General features: G+C 33.8%; 1 protein-coding gene across 2 annotated transcripts in view; it reads left to right on the top strand.

Moving 5' to 3' along the window:
• Positions 1-26,401, top strand: part of ATAD2B (ATPase family AAA domain containing 2B) — a 150,996-nt gene that overhangs the window by 69,414 nt on the left and 55,181 nt on the right. For both annotated transcript variants that reach the window (XM_060027039.1, XM_060027040.1), the window contains exons 16-19: positions 1,798-2,109; positions 4,444-4,579; positions 12,489-12,675; positions 23,485-23,670. In XM_060027039.1, coding sequence (XP_059883022.1) covers positions 1,798-2,109; positions 4,444-4,579; positions 12,489-12,675; positions 23,485-23,670 — 821 coding nt within the window. The remainder of the gene's footprint in view (positions 1-1,797; positions 2,110-4,443; positions 4,580-12,488; positions 12,676-23,484; positions 23,671-26,401) is intronic.

A 26,401-nucleotide genomic window follows, 5' to 3' on the forward strand; every position in this document is an offset into this window, starting at 1 on the left:
TCATTGAGAAATAGAAAATAAAATGAGAGACGTGGTAAACTTGGTTATTCTGAAGAATTATTTGGGAGATTGATTGCTGTCATGGGGCAGTGTTAATGCTTAATCTGCTTATAGTTTTCTGAATTAAATTCTCATAGGTCATATTAAGTTTTCCCCTACCTCTGAATAAATGTTTATGAATATAGTACTTGATAGTTTTCATTGAAATTTTTAGTTACAGTGAGTAAGTTGGTTTAATAGTAAAAGAATTTAGATTTCTTAGAAAAAGAAAAGCCTAATAGATATGATTCATCCCCTTCTTTCTTGTAATACATGGTAACCTAATAGTTATACGTTTCCAAACTATAACCTTGGAGTTACTCTTTTCTTTTCCATTCATTCTTTCACTCAAGAAATATTTTTTGGATATCTACTGAATGCCAGGCCAGGCATCGTTCTTGGTAGTTGAGATACATTTAGCGAACAAAACAAACAAATACCCCTGTTCCTACAGAGGTCACATTCTAGTTGGGGAAGGCAGACAGTAAACATAATAGGTAGATGATAAGGTTGTAAGTGCTGTGGAAAAAGGAGAGCAGGGTGAGGAGTTTTCTGTTATGTGTAGGACTTGTTTAACGTGATCATTTGCCCTACTGAGGGATATAGGGATAGAATTTATTATAGATGTGTGAGTCAGTTTGATTTATATGGTTTTGTTCCTTAATGTTCTTTTTCTGCCAGTTAGTCTGGTACTATTTCTTCTCTGCTTATAGTTTTCCTATCTAATCACCATTTTAATTTCAGTATTTAAGTGTTCTACAAGGTCATTGTGAGATATAAAAAGATAAATAAACCTGATACCACTCTTTGAAGAGCTTAGGGACTAATGTTCTGTAATTAGTTCGGGTGGTTCCCGCTGCTGGCGTAACTGATAAAAGGTGGCCAAATGCAGGTTTCATTGTCGATATAAAAAAACACCATGACTAGTTTGAGGTTTTCTTCCCATTTGTGGTAAAAACCTAAGAGTTCATATGTTTTTCTATGTATTTGTCGCTCAAATGAATGAAATGATTTCAGAGCACTGGTGGCTTGATCTGTTGTTTAACTACATGATCAGTTAAATATGGGTAATGGATGATACCTCATATCTTTGTAGCCCTTTGAACTAGATTATCAATCATTTTAAACTAAATATATATATATAAAGGAAGATAATGTAGAAATTTAATGGATTCTCATTCCCTGTAATACCTTTGGAACTATCAGAGATGATCATAACTTTAAAGTATAGTTTTGGGGGTAATAAGATACTAACCTGCTTGTGGGTTGCACTCAGAGTTAGTAGTAGAATAGCTCTGATTTTGAAGTTTCCGCTTATGTATACTACTTTGTACTGCTCCATTATATGTGTTTGGAAATTAGTAATATTAGAAAAATTTATAGAAAACTGTAATGTCATGAGGACTAAACTAATAATTGGAAATATTGATGAAAGATTGATATAAAACTATTTTTTTAAAACCTTTCCTGAAGAAAGATGTACATTGTAATTGGTTTTGGCACAAAATATATGACTTGTTTTCTTTTAATATCATTAGTTCATGTGTTTGTTAATTAAAATATTCAAAACATTTTTAGTTTTAATGAGTAAACAGTTTTATTAGGTGACTTTAAATGGTCAGTTTTCATTTTGCTAGTGAAATTGCACATGATTGATTTAGTATTTTATTTTAGATAAAGATGTGCATATTTGCAAAATAGAGTTGATACTTGGAAAAATGGACTTACCTTTGTTATCCTTTTCCTTTTGTGCATTAGGCTATTGCGGAGCTGATATCAAGGCCCTGTGCACTGAAGCTGCCCTGATTGCCCTGCGGAGGCGTTACCCCCAGATCTATGCTAGCAGTCATAAACTGCAGCTAGATGTTTCCTCAATAGTGCTCAACGCCCAAGATTTTTACCACGCAATGCAGAATATCGTGCCTGCTTCCCAGCGTGCTGTCATGTCTTCGGGACATGCACTATCCCCCATCATAAGACCACTGCTGGAAAGAAGCTTCAACAACATCCTAGCAGTCTTGCAAAAAGTGTTTCCTCATGCTGAAATTAGCCAGAGTGACAAGAAAGAAGGTAGTATAAATTACCTTTTCATATTGTTAAAATGAAACAAGTACAGGCATAAGTAAATAAATTCTGAGTTTTCTTATAAGGGTATTTATGTGTTACTCTTTTGTATTTGCCATGAATATAGGAAATGTATCCATTTCACTGGCCACTGTTTATTCTAGGCCTAGCGTATTGTCTGGCATACAGTAGTTGCCTAGTCAGTGTCCATAAAAAGAATGAATGGATGTTTGTTCTGTTTGTTCACTCTTGGAACATTCTGACTATCTTAATGTAGGAGTGTTACCACCTTTAGAAAAGTTGGCTATGATATTATTGGCTTACATTTCTTTTATTATCATAAAGCCCTTACATAAATTGTCATTTGTTAATCCTCATAACAATCCTGGGGGTAGGTACTCTTACTCTATCAAAAATGAAGATGTTCACTTATATAGGGTCACTCAGTAAGTTCTAGGTCTTGCTCAAGCTCAGGGAGCCTGACTCCAGAGCCCATGCACTTAACCATGTTGCTGTAATGTCCCTCTGGATTCAACTCATCATACTGTTTTATTGGCACAGCACTCTGCAGTGTGCTGCGCTAATGGAGTGTAAATTACTAGTAGGGCAGTAAATTAGAACCTGATGATAGAAGGTCTTGACTTCTGGCCTCAAGATTGTAGTTTGGTTGGATTTGAGATAAAAACAGAAAGCTACTTTTAAAAATGTTACTCACATACAGGAAAACTCTAGGTTCCTGTGCTAATCAAAGTAAAAGCCCATGAACTTAGAAGAGACAGTAATTAAAAAAAATTATCCTCATTTTCTTTGTTTAACATGTAGTCTGCACTGTATAAAAAATTGTCCAATGAATTATGTTAATGGTAAAACTGTTATATATAGTAAAAATCATCGATATTCAATGAATTTTGCTTGTCATATATGTATTTTCTCATGAAATATCACATGAAATATCTCATGAAATACCACATCGATTACTTGATTTCTTAAATTTGTCAAATGAGGAGGAGAACAAATATTATGTATGAGCCAGCTACTCTGCCATGAATTGTACATTTCTTATCTCTGATTTTCAAAACTGAGGATATGTATCTTCTCCCAATTTTTTTTAATTTTTAAAAGACTATGTCACCTTTAGAAGGTCATACAAATCTTACCTTCTCTTCTGAGAGATTGTAACTTCTTTACTTGCATTTGAGAATTTTTTTATGGCATTATTATCTGTGTTTTCTTACCATTTTATCCCCATAAGTATAAAGTATGCTTTAGTTTCATTTTTTTTCATCACATACCAGTGGAGGAAAGAAACCAAATTTTCTTTGATTATTAATCATTGTTTTTTAATTATTTAGATATATTATTCTGGATTGTTTTGGTCTTTAATATTTTTCTTAGACAAGTATCCTTTCCTTATATATGAAATTATCAATCACATGGTACTCAATTATTTTCTGATTAACCTTTACAATATTAGTTGTATTAAATACTTGGCTTTTAAAAGCCATTGAAATCTGTGTCTGCCAGCACAATTCAGTATCTCATTTTAGAAAGCATGCCTATTTTTTTTTCTTTGTTTTTTTGGGGGAAGGGTATGATTTCTGTCAATCTTAATTTCCTCCCATTTCTCCTACACATGTAGCATTGCTTTTTATTGAATGAATTGACGCTTTTGTTAAGTGTGTATGAATTACGGCTATTAATACTTTAGGTTGTAGTCCAGATAAATTTTTAAGTATGGCACTTTCAATAGGAATTTTAGTTCCCGTTAGTCCATCGAACAACAACTTAAGACCCAGTGTTACTTGAATGAGTACATTTTTTAAGATTGGTTTTTTTCCCACTGAATTCCTGAGTCCCTTCTTAACTAAGACTAGATTTTCCTTGAAATATGTGTGTGTGTGCCATGTGAAAAAATAAAGGTCAATTTGTTCCTTGTTGCTTTTGTAAGAACTGGGCCATACTTCAATTACTCTATTAATTAAACCATCTTATTTATATTAAATGTACTGGTTTTGGTCAAAATTAACTTAGAAATTTTTAGTAAGTAGGTGAGTATTTTATGAGAGTGCCATTTCTTTTCCAGAGTTCTTGTAGTCTCCCAAAATGCATCTCATAACACTTAACTAGTCTGTAAAGGTGAAAGAATTACATTGGTTCCATTTATAAATTATTCAGAATACTGTAGTTTGTCAATTTCCTTGGACAATCTGTGTTATTTGATGGATAACTTACTAGTTTTTGCCACTTGATTTTTAAACCAGTTTTTCTTAGCTTTGGTAGGGCACTAATATTAAAGGACTTTTTAAGCCTCATAATCTTTGTGATTTTTTTTTTAAATAGATATAGAAACTCTGATTTTAGATGATAGTGAAGATGAGAATGCTTTATCAATTTTCGAGACCAGTTGTCACTCAGGATCACCAAAGAAACAGTCATCAGCTGCTGCTGTACATAAACCTTACCTTCATTTTACAATGTAAGCAATTTATATCATTGATTTCAATTTATATTGAAATTTCTTTCAATTTAGAGTGATTTTTACTACTTCATAGTTAGAATTACAGTATATTTTTACTTATGGTTGTAACCTGGAGGACTTTGTTTTTCTGTTGTTTGGACACAATTCTGGAAAACTTTACTGTGTCTATGTTTTTGTGTGGTAATAAATTGGTTTATTGGTCAACTCAAGATATTTTTTCCTAAAATGATTGTGGGATTTTTTTTTTTTTTTTTTAAGTAGAGTAGAAGGAAGGGTTGCCTTCAGAAAGTAAACCCATGTCCCCAATTTTATTGCTTTTTAGTTGAACTAAAGTGGACAGAAATGAAATATTTACCATGATCTAGAATATTTTGATTGTAATAAGTTTCATAATGATAATTTAGGATTCTAAGGGTACTAAAGAGGTTTTGAATTAGAAATTGCTCAGTAACTAAACAAATAACTTTCTGATTCTCCAAAACCTCATTAGTTTACACTTTCCTAATTTAGATTTTATGTTTTTTTCTATTTACATTTACCTTTGTCTATATTAAAGCAGCTTTTGCTGTGCACTTCAATGGGTAAACAATTTTAGTGCTAATGTAATTTTAAATTAAGAGACTAAATAGTTTTCAAATACTAACAGCGTCATCACTTGCATTTACATAATTATCATGATAAAGAATCATAATGCTCCAGTCAAGTAGGTCTAATAGGACTTTTATTAGAAGACACTGGATTGTGTATACTTTTAAGTAATTTTTCTTTAGAGATATTTTGAACACATTTAAGTCTTTAATCAAAGTTTTTCCCATGTAGATTTTGGTGAAATGTTAATTTGATTATTTGCATTGATAACCCTTCCTTGTTTTTTGGTTTTTGAAATGAGACTAAATTACTTTAATTTACTCTTTAACAGCAAGCTCTTCTATTAGAAACTTTTTTCTTCACTCCAGAGCCTTTCTTTTATGCCCTCTGGGAAGTTTTCTTAAACTGTTTCAGTGATTTTACAGATCTGTTTATTAATGGCTAAGGGAAAACCAAATAATCATTTTTTTCTGACTTTCACCTGGCTAGCCTGTGTGCCATGTGTGTGCTGTTTGTTTTGACAATTTTAGTTATTTGAATTGAAATACATAGTAGGAGCTAAGAAACTATCAATTTTTCAATAAGAACATTCTGTTACTGATTTAATGTATATCAGTGGTATGGCTTATTTTGGTTGGCTTAGCCTTTTTCAAGGAATTGGTTTAATTTTAACCTCTTTTACATACGCTTTTCTAGTTCATTGCTTTGACTTTAATTTAATAGTGAGACAGCTATATCCTAGAATGAGCTGTTTTTTAAAGATGTTTTGATAAATTATTTATTTATTCACTCATTCTGCCATTTTTTTTTTTTTTACCCTGTGCCAGGCATTGTACTAGGTGCTCGAAGCATGAATAAGATATAACATAGTTCTTACTCTGGAAGAGTTCTTGTTCTTGGGGGTGACAAACATTGTGATATGGCTAAAGTGTTATGAAAGCAGAACTAAGAAGCTTCCACAGGGAAGTCCAGGAATGCTTCACAGAAAAAATGGTGACATTTGCTGTCCTTTTGAGTATGAAGGTATAGGAGTTAGCATTTGTTGCTCATTACAAACTAGACATGTGGTAGGTATATAAAGCTGGGGCTTCGTATATAGTAATACATATAGGCCTCTCAACAGTCATTAGCATTTGTGGTATCATCATTTTATAGATGAGGAAACTGAGATACAAAGAAGTTAAGTAAATTGCCCATGATCATGCTGCTAGTAGGGGGCAGACTTGGTACTGTTTGTTTCCTGGGATCATATTCTTTCTCTTGTACTATGTGGTTTCCAAATTGATTTCTGAGCTTAATAGGTAGATAGGGTTTTTTAGGGTAGGTTGGATGATATGATTTTTCACACTTTCCAAAGAAGCATTTACTTTAGAACATAAGCCTTTAATGAGGACTACACATGTATTTTGTTGTTGTTGATTTGGTTTGGTTTGGCTTTTTTGTTTGAGCAACATGTGTTAGCATGCCAGATTAATACATAAAAGATTCTAGACAAGTAGAAAGCATGACTTTAATGCTGGTGTCAGTAACACTAGTTTGGGCTTTGATGGTAGGTTTCTTTTTCTGGGAATAGTTTCCTAAAACAGTGTTGCAACCTTTTCTTTAGATTTAAGATGAAATAGAAGTCAAGCTATTTAAGGCCTATCAATCTGGTAGAGAACCCTTATGATGGAAGATAAGTTTTCTTTCTTATTGTATATTACCATAAGGGGATTAGAAACAGAACTTTTTAAGGTTTTCCAAATGAAAGTAGCTTTGTTTTTTCTGATTAGAAAGACGATATACTCTGTAGAAAATTCAAATAAAAAAGAAGAGCATAAAGAAGAAAGTAAAAATTAAAGCCCAAGCACCTGAAGGTAATATGTGTTAACATGTTGGTGACCACACTTCCATATTCTCTGTATCCATATAGACAGACCCATATATTATCTTATACAAATTATATTCTCCTGTAAGGTTGTTAATGTAACTTGCTTCCCCCCCACTATGTTGGGAATGTTATTTCATGTCAGTATATGTTTAATGTCATTCTTTTAAAATAGCTGCATAGTATATTTTTTGGATGTTTCATAATTTATATAACCTTATTGATAAAAATTGAAATTTCCAGTTTTCCTCTTTTATAAACAGTGCTGTGATAGACATCTTTCTAAGTATACATCTTTATAACATTTTCTGATTCAGACCTTAAGGTAGATTTTAAAAACTGATTGCTGTGTCAAAGTGTGTATACATTTCAAAACCTGATAGAGATTGTTAAATTACCTTCCAGAAAGGTTGTACCAATTTACATTTCATCACTAATATATGAGAGGGTTATTTTTTCTATTCCCTTGTAATTTCTGAGCACTGTTCGTCTTTTAAAATCTTTGCCAACTAGATAGATGAAAATAATATTTTCTTATTTATTTGAATCGTTTGCACTTTCATATATTCATTCACTCATGTAGATATTTTGTCAAAGTGCCCATCATGTGCCAGATGCTGTCCTAGGTAATTGGAATATGTCAGTGAACCAAATATACTAGGATCCCTGCCCTTACTCAGCTTACATTTTAGATGGAGACGGACAATAAAACAATCAGTGTGATAGATAAGATGTTAGAAGATAAGTACTATGGGAAAAAATGTAGAGAACACTAAGAAGTAAGGGAATCTTTGGGAGTGGGATGAATTGCAGAATATCCTTGGATATACATTTTGGCATATATTTGGCATACTTGCCAAATTTAATTTCAGAAAATTGTACTTTTTTCCATTCTCACTATTCATGAGAATACCAATTTTCCCATCATCTATTTGCTAATAACGGTATTCTAATATTTATCAATCTAACAGATAAATGATGTTTCTCAATATTTTCATTATTTTTCATCTTTGTTAGTAACTACCAAATCTTTCTCAAGCCTAGATCACTCTTGAGCTTTAAACTTTGTCCAGTTGCCTATCACCCTTTGTTGTCACAGATCTTTCGGTATATGCTGGCTTGTGTCTTTCCTTCTCTTCCCATGAGTCCTATGAGCTACCATCCATTCAGTTGTCCCAGCTAGAATTCGACATCATTCTCAACTCTTTCCTCTTTCTTCCCTTCTATATCTAGTAAATGACCAAGTCCTATGGATTTTTCTTACTAAGTAAGTCTAATTCCAGGCTCTTCCTTCTACCTCCTCTGACACTGTTCTTGTCTATACTGTTATTAACATCTCATGCCTGGGTTATTATAGCAAACTCCTCTAACTGGTCACCTTTCCTATTGTTTCGCCTTCTTTCAAAACCCTTTCCTATACTGACATGCTGAGTTAGAGTTGTCATCCAAAGACATGTGTATGCTTATGTCACTTCCCCTGCTTAAGCATCTTAATGCTTCCTCATTGTCTTCAGTGTACATTCCAACTTTTAACGTGGTTTACAGAACCCTTCATAGCCCTTCACAGTCTGATTCTCCTTCTCCCTTCCCCTCCTTTACCCCGGTATCTTTACCCTTACATTACCCTAAAACCTTAAAAGAAGCTGGCTGTAATGAACTATATCCTCTACCCCAAAGGGCCAAGAGGTTTTTTTAGCCTCTGGTCCTTTGTACATTCTGTTTTTATTTCTTGAAATTCATCCTTTCTGCCTTCAATCTGTTGGGTTTGTGCTTTCATAACACTTTTTCAGGAAAGCCATTTATGAGTCTCTGATAGCACCCTGTACTTAAAGAGTGCTGCTTATTAATCACACTGAATTATAGTAATTTACTTCCTTTTTCCAATAAATGCACTGAGTTATGAGCGCTATGATAACAGTGGTACTGTTGGATACCACGGGCCAAGGCATTCAACATAGGAAGCATTCTAAAATTGTTGAATGAACATTTTTTAAGAAGTTATTTATTTCTATTTTCTTTTTGAATTGTCTACATTCTTTGTATAAGAAGGTGTTTTTTGTCAAAATACTGTCATATAAGCTCTTTATGCGTTAAGAACCAATCCTATTAATGGCAAATTTAATTATTTGTCTCATTTGAGTGTTTGCCATTTGGTTCAGATTGTAATTTTTGAGTAACAAAAGCTTTTCGATTTTTATGAATTAAAAATACATGAGGGCTTTCCTGGTGGCGCAGTGGTTGAGAGTCCGCCTGCTGATGCAGGGGACACGGGTTCGTGCCCCGGTCCGGGAAGATCCCACATGCCGCGGAGCGGCTGGGCCCGTGAGCCATGGCCGCTGAGCCTGCGCGTCCGGAACCTGTGCTCCGCAACGGGAGAGGCCACAACAGTGAGAGGCCCGCGTACCCCCCCAAAAAAAGAAAAAAAAAAACAAAAAACATGAATCTTTTGTTTTTTTTTGTTTCTGTGTTAGAATTCATTTTGTTTTGTGAAATGAGGATCTGAATCCTCCCTATTTTTTTTATAGATTTATTTATTTAATTAAGTAATTTAGTTTTTGGCTGCATTGGGTTGCTGTGCGCGGGCTTTCTCTAGTTGCGGCAAGTGGGGGCTACTCTTCGTTTCGGTGCGAGGGCATCTCATTGTGATGGCTTCTCTTTTTGTGGAGTACAGGCTCTAGGCACGCAGGCTTCAGGAGATCTGGCATGTGGGCTTCAGTAGTTGTGGCTTGCAGGCTCTAGAGCGCAGGCTCAGTAGTTGTGGCACACAGGCTTAGTTGCTCTGTGGCATGTGGGATCTTCCTGGACCAGGGATCGAACCCGTGTCCCCTGCATTGGCAGGCGGATTCTTAACCACTGCGCCACCAGGGAAACCCCCTCCCTATTTTAAAACAATACTTGTGTTATAATTCATCTCTGTTCCATTTATTTTTATGCTTATTATCTTATATAAAATTCTTTCAATTACTATGATTTGTTTCCTGGGCTGCTATGTACCACTGATCTGTGTTTCTTTTCTTTGGTGTATTCTTCATTCTATTATTCTGTTCTGTAATATGTATCAGTATAAAGTAGGGCGCATCTTAACTTTGTGTTTTAGAACCTGGACTTTGCAGTTATATGGACACCCAGTTGTATAATCTTATACCTAACCCCTCTTAGCCTTGGGTTCTTTATCTATTTAGTAAGAGGAAACTTATGTATTTCATAGAATTGTTAAGAAAATTAAACAAGAAGTGTGTATGAAGTGCTAATTACTAAAACAGGTTTAAATGTTCTGAAATTGGAGCTAGCACACTTACCTAAAATTTTCTTGATGTTAGCACACTTATCCAAAATTTTCTTGATGTTCTTTTTCTTTAATTTAAAAAAAAATTTATTTATTTGGCTGCGTCGGGTCTTAGTTGAGGCATGCAGGATCTTTAGTTGCGGCATGCGGGATCTTTTAGTTGTGGCATGCAAACTCTTAGTTGCGGCATGTGGGATCTAGTTTCTGACCAGGGATGGAACCCAGCCCTCCTGCATTGGGAGTGTAGAGTCTTAGCCACTGGACCACCAGGGAAGTCCCCTTGATGTTCTTACTTGATTATTTTTTCAGATAATGTTGCAAATAAGTTTAAATCTCCCCCCCCCCCGCCCCCCCTGCTCAAATCTTTTTTGAGATTTTGATTTGCATTTTTAAAATCTATAAAATAAAATACTATAAACCAACCATATGTATATAGTTAACTATAGCTAGGTATAAATGCATAGGAAGAATTGACATCTATATTCAGGCTCATGATGTATTCTATATAGTTTCATACCTCTCTCGTTAAGATTATTTAATATTGTTTATCATTTGTATTTTTGCAGTTGTGAGTAGAATCTTCCTTCCTTTTTTATATTGGTTATTGATGGTGTTTAGGAAAATCTTTTGGTTTTTCTATTTCCATCTTCAGTCTTGTTATTTTGCTGGTGGACTATGGCAGTCATCAGTTGATTCTCTTGGATTTTCTAGTGTATAATCATGTTCTTTACAAGTAACAGTGTTTGTTCAATTTCTTTCCGTTAGTTCCATTTTTAAATTTGCTTTATTCTTATTGTATTGCTTAGAATTTCCTGCATTATCTATAGTGATATTAGATAAACTTTTTTCATTTATCTTTTTTTTTTGTGCTACGCGGGCCTCCCACTGCTGTGGCCTCTCCCGTTGCGGAGCACAGGCTCCGGACGCGCAGGCTCAGCGGCCATGGCTCACGGGCCCAGCCGCTCCGCAGCACGTGGGATCCTCCCGGACCGGGGCACGAACCCATGTCCCCTGCATCGGCAGGCGGACTCTCAACCACTGTGCCACCAGGGAAGCCCCTTGTTTATCTTTTTAATGGTGCTGTAGAATCTTGAAAATACTGATTGAGTTTGTTTTAATATGTTATCCTAAATTTGCCTTCTCTGGTGTAGGGCTTTAGATATCGTATATTAGGATAAGAACAGTTAAGTTTTTTTGGCCTAGAAACAAAATTGCTGCCACTGAAGGAGTCCTACTTTTTTTTTTTCCTATTTTAAAAACTGTGGTAAAATGTAAAATAGATAGCTAGTGGGAAGCAGCCGCATAGCACAGGGGGAGATCAGCTCGGTGCTTTGTGACCACCTAGAGGGGTGGGATAGGGAGGGTGGGAGGGAGGGAGATGCAAGAGGGAAGAGATATGGGGATATATGTATATGTATAACTGATTCATTTTGTTATAAAGCAGAAACTAACACAGCATTGTAAAGCAATTATACTCCAATAAAGATGTTAAAAAAAACTGTGATAAAATATTTATAAAATTTACCATTTTAACCATTAAAAAAAAGAAGTCCTACATTTTTTTTTTTTTTTTTTTTTTTGCGGCACGCGGCCCTCTCACTTTTGTGGCCTCTCCTGTTGCGGAGCACAGGCTCCAGATGCGCAGGCTCAGCGGCCGTGGCTCACGGGCCCAGCCGCTCCACGGCATGTGGGATCCTCCCGGACCGGGGCACGAACCCGTGCCCCCTGCATCGGCAGGCGGACTCTCAACCACTGTGCCACCAGGGAAGCCCAGAAGTCCTACATTTTGAGTAATCTTTAGATGTACCTCTTTGTTGGAGAAGTGGAATTCTTAACATTTGACCTGGGTTAATTCATAACTAAATCATACTTACTGTCTGAAGCATTTTCCATGTTAATATATGTGGTATGATAGGATGAACTTTCTTTTAGGATGGATTTTTATACTTTTATGTCTTGGTATTAATATGGCCAGAGAGATCAGTATTTTAAAACTGTAATTATTTAAAAAATGCTTTGCTGTACTTAAAAAAATGAGAGAGGTAAAAAAAAAGTTCTATTAATTTGGCATTACATTCTTTTATGTAAATATTTTCCTAATATTTTATTTTGGTCTTTAGAGTGTATGGTTTTGAAATAATTATTATGTCTTACGTTTATTGCAGGTCACCATATCATCAGCCAACCTCTTACAGGCCAAGACTATTGCTGTCTGGAGAACGAGGCTCAGGTCAAACTTCTCACCTTGCTCCAGCACTTTTGCACACTCTAGAAAAATTCTCTGTGCACAGGCTAGATCTCCCAGCACTTTATTCAGTTAGTGCCAAAACACCTGAAGAATCATGTGCACAGGTAGGTTTGTACTGTATCAAAGTACTTCCTACTTTCTTATTGTTTATATCTCGGTAGTGATTATAGATAAAATTTTTTCAAAGAACAGTAATATGAATATTAACTTTTTGTTGGTTATTCATTAACATTCTAATATTAAGGCAGAGGATTCTGTTGATATTTTAAAGTGAGCTCATTGTTTTTCCCATGATACTTCATTCTTCTCTGAAATTTTAATAATCCAATTTCTTGTATTAAAGGTTCATTTCATTAAACAGTGTAGAAAGGGAGCTTCTTTTTGCCTTTTACTGACCCTTTTTTCAGGGCCTCTTTAGACTTCTATCTGTACTTACAGCCTTATCGTAGTAAGGGAAATGATATCCACTTTGAGAATGCCAGGATTTAAAATTAATATAGAAAAGTGATAGCAGTTTTAAAATTATATACATTTGTATCAATAATGAAGTGTGTTTGATATTTGATTTTCAACTACTTTATATTTGCTAGCTTGTGAAGCAAAATTATAGTGGGGCTGTTTATATTTCTTGACGTTTTAATATATAACTGTGAATTTATTATAAGTGTGTCATGTTGGAACTAGAGGCTAAGGGAATAAGTTTTTTGAACCAAGAGACCATGTCTTCACCATTTCTGTGTCTCTGACACAGTGCCCAGCTCATAGTAAGTACTCATTAAGTGTTTGAATGTCACTTTCTACTTTGATATTTAGCCTACTTTTAGAGATTAGATGGCTGGAGTAGTAACACTTAAGAGCACTGCACACAGTTTTGTTGTTTTTTCAGTTATAGTTCATAAATATTTAATACATAAACTATCTAATTGAAAACCGTTCTGTACCTTGTAGCATGAAATAGAGTTTTTTAAACAGTTCATAATGTCAGTTTTATTTCTCTTTAGTTACAATTCTTTGGGTATGAACATCCTAGCAGTACTTCACTACTTCTAAAGCCCTATTTAAAGTTTTTTTTCCCAAAACCCATGGCCTGCCTAAAAAACTATATACCTGTAATTTTCTCCAAGTTTTATACATTTAATTTATCCTGGCTGGGAGTGTTTTACAATAATGTTGATTTATATGTTTGCTTGTATTTTTCCTTTTTAGTGAGACAAAATTATTGCAGTTTTTATGCAAGTAAGAGAATTACTTGGTACCATTTAAAATAAATCCAGGTGATTTACTAGGAAAATATAAATTAACAAGGTTGACTTCAGAGGAGAGAGGATCTAAATAGACAGTAGTTGTGGAAGAAGAAATTGAGTGTCAAAAAGCACTAAATTCAAACAGTTTCACAGGTGAATTCTTTTAATCTTAAAGGATAAGATTATTTTGATGCCAGTTAAACTTTTCCAAAGCATAGAAAAAGAAGGAAAGATGTGAAATCAAAAAAAGAGTGATGCTAAACCTTTGAAAGAAATACAAAGAAAATTGTAGTCTAATCTCACTTAGACAGTGGTCATAAAGTAAATATTACAAATGGAATCTAGTAGCACATTGAAAGAGTAATATACCATCACTAAGGCATGCAAAATTGATTTAGTTACATGTGAGATATATAAATATTGGAATGAACACACTGAAGTTGTAAATATTTGCCTATGATATGATTGTAGTATTAACTGAAAAACAGTTAGGGCCAATAAGAGAATTCTGTAAGGCAGACAATTTCAAAGTTAATGTTATAAAATCAATAGTTTCCTTTTATACAAACGATAACAAGTTAGAAATATGGTTGACCCTTGAACAATGCGGGTTTGAACTGCACGGGTCCACTTATACATGGATATTCTTAAGCAGTAAATACAGTACTACAAGGTCCATGGTTGGTTGAACCTGTGGATGCAGAGAACCTGCAAATCTAGAGGGCCTGACTATAAATTATACACAGATTAACCCCTGCCTTGTTCAAGGGTCAACTGTGTAATGGAAGAAGAGGTCCCATTTAAAATAGCAACTAAGTTTACCTAGGAATTAACTTAAACAATTAATTTGCATGGCCTAAAAGAAGAAAGCTAAAAAGTCACTTGAGGACAGTTGAATAAGTGAAAGGCACACCTTGTTTTGTTTTGTTTTTGTTTTTGTTTTAATTTTTGTGGTACGCGGGCCTCTCACTGTTGTGGCCTCTCCCGTTGTGGAGCACAGGCTCTGGACGCGCAGGCTCAGCAGCCATGGCTCACGGGCCCAGCCGCTCCGCGGCATGTGGGATCTTCGCGGACTGGGGCACGAACCCGTGTCCCCTGCATCGGCAGGCAGACTCTCAACCACTGAGCCACCAGGGAAGCCCCCACACCTTGTTTTTAATTACTGTAATTCAGAGTGTAGACTCAAGTCATATTGCACAGATTAAAATCTCAGCTACTTGTGTATTGGTTGTGGCCTTGGACAAGTTGCTTAACCTGTTTGAGCCTTAATTTTCTCGTCTATGAAATGAAGATAATGATACCACATAAGATTACTGTGATTATTAAAACAAGCTCATCCAATAGTCTTGGCATACAGTACTCAACAATGACAGCTATCATCATGTTTATCACTACTGCTGCAGCTCCTTTCACAACTAATGGCTGGTAAGACTCAACATTGGATAGCTATGAGTTCTTTTCTAAATTAATCTATAAATTAAGTGCAATTATAATTATAATTATAATCCCTCCAAATTTAAGAGGAGATGTTAAAAAAAGGCTCTTTGTTTCCTCTAGAAAATAAATATGAGCATAGCAAGGAGAATTCTAGAGAAAAAAGTGTAATGAGGATTCCCTACCAGATGTTTACACATGTAATAGACCTGTGGTAATAAAGTATTTGTACCTGTGCAGGGATAGACAAAACAATAGAACAAAAGTGAGAAATCATGCTTAGGCCTGTGTAGAAATAGAATTTAGTATCTGATGATGTTGAGTATATGATGATGATGATGACATTTGATATCATATAATAGATGGATTATTTAATAAATAGTGTTAGAAAACTGGCTGGCTCTATGAAGGGAATAAGAAAAAACAAAACTGATTTCCTACCTTTTTCTTTAGCCCCAAAATAAATTCTAGATTGTCAGTGGAACTATAAAAGTGTTAGGATAATTCACAAGGTCAGTATATTATCTTGGACATGAGAAAGTATTTAATTTCAAGGCAATGAACGGAAGCCAGGAAACATAAAGATAAGAACAAATTTGACTTTATAAAATTTTAAATTACACATGACAAGAAACTTTCTTTAAGTAAGATTAATAGACATAACCTGGTAAAAATTTGTATTTGCAACACATGTCAAGGACAAGTTCCTTACTATACAAAGATATATTAAAATCAGGAAGAAAAAAGAATAACAACCTAATAAAAGAATTGGCAAAATAGGAGCATGACATTTATAGGGAGAAAAAAGTAGCAAAAGCAACCAATAAAAATTTGAAAAGATTCTTTACCTTACTTATAAGTGAAAAAAAAAGAGAAGCATATTAAAGCAGGAAGATGCTATTTTAAAACAACTATCAGGCTTGTAAAAATGAAAAGCTTGATAAACCTAATATTGGAGATATGGGTGCTCATACTTGGTTAGTGGAAATGTAAATTTATTTATTGATTTTGGAGTGTAGTTTGGAACTATCTTTTAAACTTTCAAGTATCTTTTGACCCAGGAATTTTATATTAAAAAACATTTCCTAAGGGAAAAAAAATGTCATGAAGAACCTAGGGGTAAGACAGGAACAAAGACACAGACCTACTAGAGAATGGACTTGAGGATATGGGGAGGGGGAAGGGTAAGCTGTGACAAAGTGAGAGAGTGGCATGGACATATATACACTACCAAACGTAAAATAGATAGCTAGTGGGAAGCAGCCATATAGCACAGGGAGATCAACTCGGTGCTTTGTGACCACCTAGAGGGGTGGGATAGGGAGGGTGGGAGGGATGGAGACGCAAGAGGGAAGAGATATGGGAACATATGTATATGTATAACTGATTCACTTTGTTATAAAGCAGAAACTAACACACCATTGTAAAGCAATTATACTCCAATAAAGATGTAAAAAAAAAAAAAATGCTTGTTCAAAAAACAAAAAAAATTTCCTAAAGATATATTAGCTATAAGTATTCACTGCTGAATGTACAAGGTTATTCATCAAAACATTGTGTGTAGAATTACCAAACAAAATAAGACAAAAAGAAACAAACTAAATGTCCTTTTTATGGTGGACTGGCTAAAATATAGTAACAAAGGAATACTAGGAAGTCATTAACAAGAATGAGGTAGATTTACATAGGCTGATACGGAAAGGTGAAGGAGATACTAGTGAAAAAGCAAGTTGTAAATCTAAGTATGATCTTCTTCATGTAAAAAAAAACTTAAAAATATATGTTCATGTTTATATATAAGTAGAAATATTATCCAAGAATACTCCCCAAAAACTGTTAATAATCTTTGTTTTGGCTTGGGGGAAGGAATTTGGAGGATTTGGGGAATGGATAAACTTTGTGATTTTAGTTTGTACTCTGCTCTATGGTTTAGAATTTTTTGTTTCCTTTTACATGTATACTTGACAGTATCAAACAAACTGAAAGATAAAATCACTTTGAAAGAGGAACATTCTGTCTATAGTTGTTCCTTCTGGCTAATGTGTGTGTATATTCACAAACACAATACTGGCTTAATGTTAGGTAAGGAAATATGAAGCACTGTAGTAAACTATGTTGATCTTATTGGAATCCTGGGATTTTTTTTTCTCTGAATCCTACTTGGCATCATTGGGCTAAATTTGAATTCTGACTGCATGTTCTTTGGTCTCTTTCACATATCTTGGCTTTTACTACTTTTCTGTCATGTTGGTGAGGAGGGTGGAGAGAAGTGTCACTTGGTGGTGGGAAGCAACAAAAACCCTCCATTTATTGTTTTGGTTGTGTTACATTGCATCTAGTATGTCAAGACATCTCATCTTCTCTGCTTCCACCTATGAGCTTCTGGGTTGGAAGTAGGGCTTATTCTGAAGTGACCACCACCTGGATGTCTAATCTAACAAGGCACTGAGACAGAATTTTGTAGTCATGGTAGCTGAAGCTCAGACTTTCTCTGAACACTGACCAGAGACCATGTAAACTGTCACGGTTAATCCCTGATTGTTTGTATTTTAAGTGCATATTAAAAATTATTTATTATAACATAATACTGTCTTTTCTGGAAAATTCTTCAAAAAGAGGCTATTATATAATGAAACTGAGGAATTTTTTCTTAATTTGTAGAGATTGGTAAGCCTGGGTATAACTAGGTATAAAAGTCCTAGGGAGGAGAGCACATAAGTCAGGTGCTGAAATTCTGGAAAGATAAAAAAAAACCCTTCTTTCTATCCTTCTGTTCTGTATTCCCTTTCTTTTCTTCCCTTTTGCTTTACTTCTCTTTGTAGCCAGTCCTTCTATAGGTAGAATCCTCTCTAAATAGATGTGGAATATAAGGGTTTGGTCTGTGGCAAGTTATTCTTCTGTGATTTTCTTTTCCCCTGCCTCTAAGATATGTGATATAAATTAAGTTGGGTTACTTAATAGTGTAACATGAACACGAAAGGTAGTTTTAAAGGAAAGAAGTCTTAAATCACCTTTAAAGATCTGTATTTATGTGTGTGATAAGATGAAAAGGGGGGAAGGGCCCTACTTCATATTTCTTTATGCCATGGGGACCGTGTTTAATTCTATGCCATTCTTTAAAACATCCACACACAAGCAGATATATGACCTAGAACTGTTTCTTCTTCTGAATGCCCCAGCTATTGAGTAATATTATCAGTTGCATGAAAAATGGTAGAGGAGTTAGTGACTGCTGTAGGGTTTTCTCATTGTTTCTTTCTTACTTTCTTTTTTTTTTAAATCTTTATTTAGTTATTTGACTGCACCGGGTCTTTAGTTGTGGCATGCGGGATCTTTGTTGATGTGTGTGGGATCTTTTAGTTGTGGCATGCGAACTCTAAGTTGCAGCATGTGGGATCTAGTTCCCTGACCAGGGGTTGAACGCAGGCCCCCTGCATTGGGAGCGCGGAGTCTTAGCCACTGGACCACCAGGGAAGTCCCTCATTGTTTCTTAAAATTTAATGAGCATGAGAATCTCCTGGGGGTGCTTATTAAAATTTCTGATTCCCTGGCACCACACCCAGAGATTCCGATTCATGAAATTTGGGATAAGCCCAGAAATCTGCACTTCAAACATGCATCCCAGTTGTAACTATTCTAGGTTTTCAGTAAACCACACTTTGAAATATAGTACTTTAGCTGATCACTGGACAGTAGTTCGACATTTATAACTGAAACAGTTGCCAGCGTTCATAAAGTAACTCTGTGTGTGCGCATGTGTGTATGTATGTTACTGAGCATTTCATAGTCTTCCAAATGCTCCGGAAGGAGAATGGAAACTGATGTAGCCTGGAAGATTTATGGTTGTCCCAGTAAGTTCACAAGTAATTATTGAACCCTACAACAAAGTCAGAGATGTTAGTATCTGTAGTAAAAGACTTACTGTATTAAAATTCTTAAAATAAAAAATAGCAACAACTATGAGTCCCCTTACTGACATTTTCATATGTATTTTTTTCCCTCTTGTATTATTTCCACTGCTGATTTAGGAGAAAAGGGATTGATGAGTGTGTTATATTTAATCTTTTTCATTAATACAGAGTTATGATCGAATTGATAAATTTAAATATGGTCTGTTCAAAGCTTTGGAGTTTGGGTACTATATGGTGTTATGAGTAATTTCACATGGTCAGTAAGGTATTTTTTGGGGTGAAAATTTTAGTATTTTTTGTTCCCTAGAAAGAAATTGTATCTGGAAATTCTCAGGGGAAATCTGTTTTGGTTATGTGGCATTAAGGAATTAATATACTTACCTATGTGTATACTTTGGATGCTCTTGCTTATGAAAAAGGATTTCTGGGTTTCTCCATAACAGTCTGTGTATACTTTGGATACTCTTGTGTTTGTGCATGTGGGTACACATCTGTCTTTTACCATAGCACATTTTTTTTTGAATTGTAAACAAATTAAATTATCCTGGCCCAAATTGTATCACATTTACTGAAATTATTGATGTTTTTAGCAACGAAAATATCAGAAAAGGATTTTGGGTGTTTTTAATTTTCAAGAAATATTGATTTGTATTAAATCCATTGTTCAGAAACTCTAGTATAGTTGTGTTTTATAACAGGCTGATTTTATATGCTTGTAAAGAAATAGAGCTTTTTATTTCTTGAATCCTGAATCTTCAGATCCCAGACAGTGCCTTCTTTTCACAGAGATGCTCAGTAAATCTTAGGTCAATAGAACATAAATGGAGTAAGTGACAAATATAATAAAGTTATCAGTAATGGAGACATATTATTTATTTTAACAGTTTTGATAGCATGGTTTAAGGAATTAAACTTATTTAAATAGTGCTTTTTAGTTTTTATAAAAATTGAGGACAAATTTAGCCCCTAAGATTTTTCTTTTACCTGTGTTTTATAATTTTAGTACTGTAACATGACCAAGACAAATTCTGGAAATTCATTGATGACAAAAAGTTGTTTTTCTCATATAGCCCCTTTTAGGAAAGTGAAAGCTGTACTGGCTTGGAGGTTTCTGCTTCATGTACCTCTGTATTTAAAATTATTCCAGTTTTCAGTTTTTAATGAAAATGGCTTGTTATAGGCTGTATATTCTTCATTTTTTAAAGATACAGTGAATTTTCACACACTGAACATTTTAATTTGGCATCTAACGTACTGATTTGAAATTTAGCTTTTGAGATAAGGACCCTTATAAATATAGGTGCAGTTTATATTGTTAGTGCTTCCTTGCATGGATACTTCTAATTTCAGTGGCCTGATTTTTGCCTTTCATATCATTAATATTCAGAGAAAGTAGTTTTTGATATTTTTTAAATAAAGAAACTTAAAAAAAGTTGTATAAGGGACTATGATGTCTGGGACAAGAAGAGGCCAGAAATATATTGTTTAAAGAATCAAAATGAACATTCACATACACTGGTGTACGTTCATTTTATTTGTGCAAGAGTGCTGGTCATGTCAGAGGTATTTTGAAACGGTTGGTTCAGTAATTTGGCCTACTGTCTTTTTTTCTCTATAACAGTTTTTCTGTTTTCTACTACACCTTGCACATCCACCAATCCAAGACACCCTGTAGGTGAGTATTTTTCTAGTTATCAAATGGCATCACTTGTTCCCAAGACAGTTGCCGCTTCACTAAAACTAGGCTTTATTTTTCTACTATAAGATATCTGGTTAATTGATTTCACAGAGTGTAACTTATTCCATAACTTCAAAAATTACCAGCAAACTGCTGAGGAGCCGATTTTACATTATAGAAAAATCACAATAGGTTTAAACTTTTTTCTGAATTTTTAAATACTATGCTCAGACTCTATTCTTTTTTGAAATTTCATTTCAAAAGCAGGAGAATTAGGACGGCTTGGCTATTTAAAGAAAATATGAAAGTTTATTTTAATATTCTGAGATAACATGGGGTAAGGAATTAAAAAAGGAAACTTGTTTTAGTAGTATTTTTAAATTTTTCTGGAAATTAAGGATGTTTTTCCTTTAAAGGCTTCAGAGAAAATTTTGAAAATATTCCCTGGCTATTGGTATTGCATATAGTTAGATTAATTCTCAGTCCATGTAATTATATATTCATGGACCAGAAAGGCAGAGCCTTTTTATTTTTCTATATTTGTCTTAGACTTTTTTCCTGATTTTTTTTTCCCCTCTAGGTTTTCAAATATAATTTCAAAAGGTTTACTTATAAAGATACTTTCCTAAAGTCTTTGGAAATAAAAAGGTTACTAGAGTATCATTATCATGTTCAGTTTGCTAATTTTGAGAGGTTTGGATGAGAAAAGGAAAGAAATAGAAAAAAAACCCTTATGTATCTAGTTCAGCCTTGCAGATAAATTTAAAACACCTACAGTATTGCATTGTTTAACTTCTGGCTCTGTAAAGTTTTTTATTTATTATCACTTAACCTTCTGTTGCTTTGCCCATACTGTGATATTTGCTAGCAGCTAGATGTTCTCAACACATATAGAAAACCTAACCTACAAATACTAGACTGCAAGGCAGTATTTCATTTTTTAAAAAAGGCATGTTGTCTCATCTCTCCCTGGGCATGTGGTAACTTGCATGGCTGAATTAGGGTAGGTAGTTTTGTGAGGTTTCTCAGTAAGCTGTGTAGTTTGTTACTCTTTTTCATATAATCACCTTTCTCTCCCTGCTGACTTTCCCTAGTTTTATCAGCAACAGGTGTTGGTCAGTGTCTTCCACATACCATGCCTGATTTGGGTGGCATGTAATAAAAACATTTTTTTTTTTTTTTTTTGGAATCAAATGCCTCTCTTGCCTTTGTGCTCCTGTGTGGTTCCTTCCTTTTGCCAATATTTATGCTTGTTTTTCTCTTATGAATCTTCTACATGAACTTTGGAAAACAGTAATCCTTGGATTTTCAAGATCCAGGATAAGAGGGTGCGTGTTTGCAGAAAAGGTCAAAATTTGAGAGTCCTGAAGGAGTTGTACTGTACAACTGTTCTGGATTGGTGGATATGCAAATATTAAAGGAAGGGAAGGAGCAAATGTTACTTTTGATGTGAGTGATCATAACATCTACATTTCCGATTTGGGGGAAAATTTTATTTGAGTATCTTTCATCTGGCTTATTATTAAATTGGCAGTACATTTTATTTTACACAGGAGATTTAAAGCTATATAAAATATAGTATTTAAAAAATTCATGCAAGTGGTAGGCTTACTCTTTAAAGAAAAACAATCCTTTTGAATTTTAGGAATGTTTCTGATAATCCTAATCATTTAAATTATTTGATTCTTATTTCTGTATCTTGTACATTATATAGGTTAATTGAAATGTGTTTAAGAGAAAATAGTAGAGAATTTTAGAAGTAGAGTTCTCAAATTAAATTGAAGAAAGATAGTCATTTTTAACTTATTCTTACGCTCGTTAAAAGTATTTAAGAGATGTCATAATAATCTGTGAGAATTTTTTGATGGGCTGTTGAGCTGTTGTTGACTCTTCTGTAAAGGTCAGTAGTTCTGTTTGACAACTTATTAATAGCCAACCTGGTCTTTATTGGCATGTGTTGGCAGATTGTGACTGAAGCTATGGTTAAGACTCTTTTTAACACCTGAGGGAACTTTATTTTCTATTTTCTGAAGTGGGAGTATCTCATAGCTTTTAGCTAATGTATTTATTGTTCTTTAGACATTAAGAGTATTTTGTGACTATTTTATAGAAGATTGAATTAAGATAATGGGAGGTAAACAAGTGGTTCAGCAGGTAGTTCATTAATTTTAAGCTCTAGGGTGGTACATCTTGGTTAAAATATTTATTTAATTCATATGTTGAGTGATTTTAGCCAGTGTGCACGAACATGTAAGCTATGTCTCTTTTTCTTCTTTGTGCTTCCTGATAATCACTCTTAAGTGGGTGACATATAGGTACATGCTTATCTCTTTATTTGCAGCATATTTTATAGTGGTATTTTGCTTTATTTATATGATAGATAAGTGGAACAATTTGATGCCTTTATACTATTAGTATATACTGAATAGGAATAATAAAATAACAAAAAAATACTCCTTTTCTTAGGTGGGTAAGGGTAGATAGAAGCTGTATGTATGGCTTTTGCATATCTTGAACAGCTTAAATACTGGGGCTGAAAGTAATTATAGTAACAGGCCTGACACATTTAATGTATTTGGGGGTTACTGTATAGACTTTAGAATAATATCTATTTGAATTTTTGATGCCAGTTCTTTCCTTAATTAGATTTTTCGTGAAGCTCGAAGAACAGTACCTAGTATTGTTTACATGCCTCACATTGGTGATTGGTGGGAAGCTGTCAGTGAAACTGTGAGAGCAACTTTTCTGACTTTGCTACAAGATATACCGTCATTTTCACCCATATTTTTATTGTCTACCTCTGAAACCATGTACAGTGAACTGCCTGAAGAGGTAAGAACTCATTAAATATTTATCTTTTCTTATTATATGGTTTTAAAATAGTTGACGTAAATTTGGCACATTTTAGTTACTATAAAATCAGTACTGTCAAGGTTCATGCCTTGGTTGTACCATTTATTAGCCATGTGACTTAAGTTAGTTAACATTTTAAGTTTCAGTTTCTTTTTTTTGGTATGTATTTTGATATATTTCTCAGTGTTGTTGTGAATTTTGAGATAATTCATGCTTAGACCAGACCTCGACATATATAGTACCTACTAAGAAGATCTTAGCTGTATCATCATCAATGCCATTATAATTATCCTTCTCATTCTTATCATCTGTTAGATTATTTGGTGAGATTTGACCTTTCAGCTCTTTCACTGACCTTTATTTGGTGAGATTTGATTATTTGGTGAGATTTGATTATTTGGTGAGATTTGACCTTTCATCACGTTAAGCTGAAGATTATTATGACTGTGCATATTTTTCAAATCTGATATTTAGCGTTTGAATTCAAATCCAACTCAATAGTAAAGATAAAAATCACAGTTTCAGAAAAAAATTAGTAGATCACTCATGTGAATGAAAAAATTAGTAGATCAACTCATGTGAATGAAGTTGATTTTTAAGAAATTATTTTAACATTCTGAGCTTACTAGGTTTTGAAATAATCTCTTTTCAAAATGCTTAGAAATATTTTGCCCAGGCAACACAGTTCTTATAAAAAATTTACATGTTTCAAATGCTATAATATAAATCTTGATTACGTAGAATTTTATGATTCAGATTTTTTTTTTTACCAAGTTCTTTTGTTGTTTTAGCTCTTATTATCTATCTTATTGCTAAACTGGATTTGTACAACTTACTACTCTTGTTAAGAAAATTATATTAAATGTAGACTAGTTCATTTTTTGCTATTCAGAATCTGATATTATTTGGAGACCATTAATCAAAATATTTTTTATCACAGGGAGCAATAAAGTTTAGTGGAAAGATGTATGTAGTAAGAGTCAGAAAAACCTTGGTATTGACTTACTTGTCTTTTGATTTTGGGTAAATATTTGAACCTAGAGTAGCTTCAGTTTCCTCACCTATAAAACGTGGATAATAACAGACAGGCTTGTTGGTGTGAGACTATATATGTGAGTTTATTTTGGAAGCTACAGAGCTATAATATGTTTGGTATTATATTAGTATTATAAAGTAAGAATGCACTCGAAATTGATTTAGGAGAGTGGACTGAACCTGAACATAACCTAGGAGCCACTTTTAAAAATTAGATCCTCACTGTCAACTAGTTTTATTATAATTTTATAAAAAATAAAGAAAATTGGGATAATTAAGGGCTCTAGTTAGGAATATATACTTACCTGAAGTTTCCTTATATTGTTTGAAAAATTTGTAAATAAAAGTCTTACTGAACCTGTCTTGATACACAGCAATTTTAATTTTGCCTATTCTTGTTGTCTATTTGCATATGTGATTTTATTGTTTAGTTTTTTAAAAAACTAACATTGCATCTATATATTTTCAATGTTGCTATATTGTTATAATTTTTAGTGGATTCAAAAAGCCTACTGGTGAGTAGGCTTTTTTCATTATTTGTTTACCAATAACCTTAATTAATAGCTAAAATATTAAAAATTTACAAGCATTGAATCCTGAAATTTCAGCCCCCCCCCCCTTTGTCTTCTGTAGTCTTTGCCCTTATTATAGCAAATAGCTACTAAAGCTATCATGGATATTCACATTTGTGGGTGAAGATTATGGGGTTTTTCTTAGACTACTGATTACATAACATTTTATACTAATTGTCCTTAGGAAAGCCTCCTCTGCCCCCAAGGCTTTCATTTTAATTTCAGCTTTGCCATTAGTATATTGCTTTGTTTAGGTCACAGACTGAAATAGTAGTGAATAATACTTAGCACCTACTGATAAATATTTGGTAAGTGAATGAAAAGCATGGAGAGTTGCAGACTGAGTAACTAGGTTAGCAAGGTGCCAGATCTATGGAAGAAGACATGAAGTAGACAGTGGGTATCAAAAACTAAGTGATTCTAAAAGAAAGAGAGAAATATCCAGTTACTATAGTGTATTTAAGAAAATACAATGGTAAGTTAAAATAACAGTAAGATACAGATTTTAACCTATAAAATAGGCCAAAAAAAAAAGTTGGATAAACTCTCTCCAGGACAGTTCATCGTAATAGATTTAAATATGTCTATTCATTTTAGGTCAGCAATACCATTTATAGGTAAGTAGTTTTTCATAGATAAAAAAGATACAACACAGACAACACAGAAAGTATCATAGCCTTTCTTCATGGACAAACACAAAGATACAGCACAGGCAACACAAAAAGTACAAGAGTATTTATCATAGCCTTTCTTCATCAATTGGAAACTAAATGTCCTGGAGTAGAGGATTGATTATAGTGGATTCCTTCCATGAAATACAATGAGGCCATTAAAAATATTGATGTAGAAGACATTTAAGGTCATGAAAAGATGTTTGAATGTATTGCTAAAAATTGCAGATATTAAATCAATATATATGGCATTATCTGGGTTTATATAGAAATAATTATATATTAGGTATATAGTCATATATAAAAAACTATATGTAACTATTAATAGAAATGTTAATAGTAATTATCTCTGGGTCTTAAGATTATAGTTATTTTTGTTACCTGTTTTCTAAATCTTCTGTAATAAGTGCTGCTGTTCTCATCAGAAAATAA

This window comes from Delphinus delphis, chromosome 12, assembly GCF_949987515.2.
Source record: "Delphinus delphis chromosome 12, mDelDel1.2, whole genome shotgun sequence".
Taxonomy (NCBI): Eukaryota; Metazoa; Chordata; class Mammalia; order Artiodactyla; family Delphinidae; genus Delphinus; species Delphinus delphis.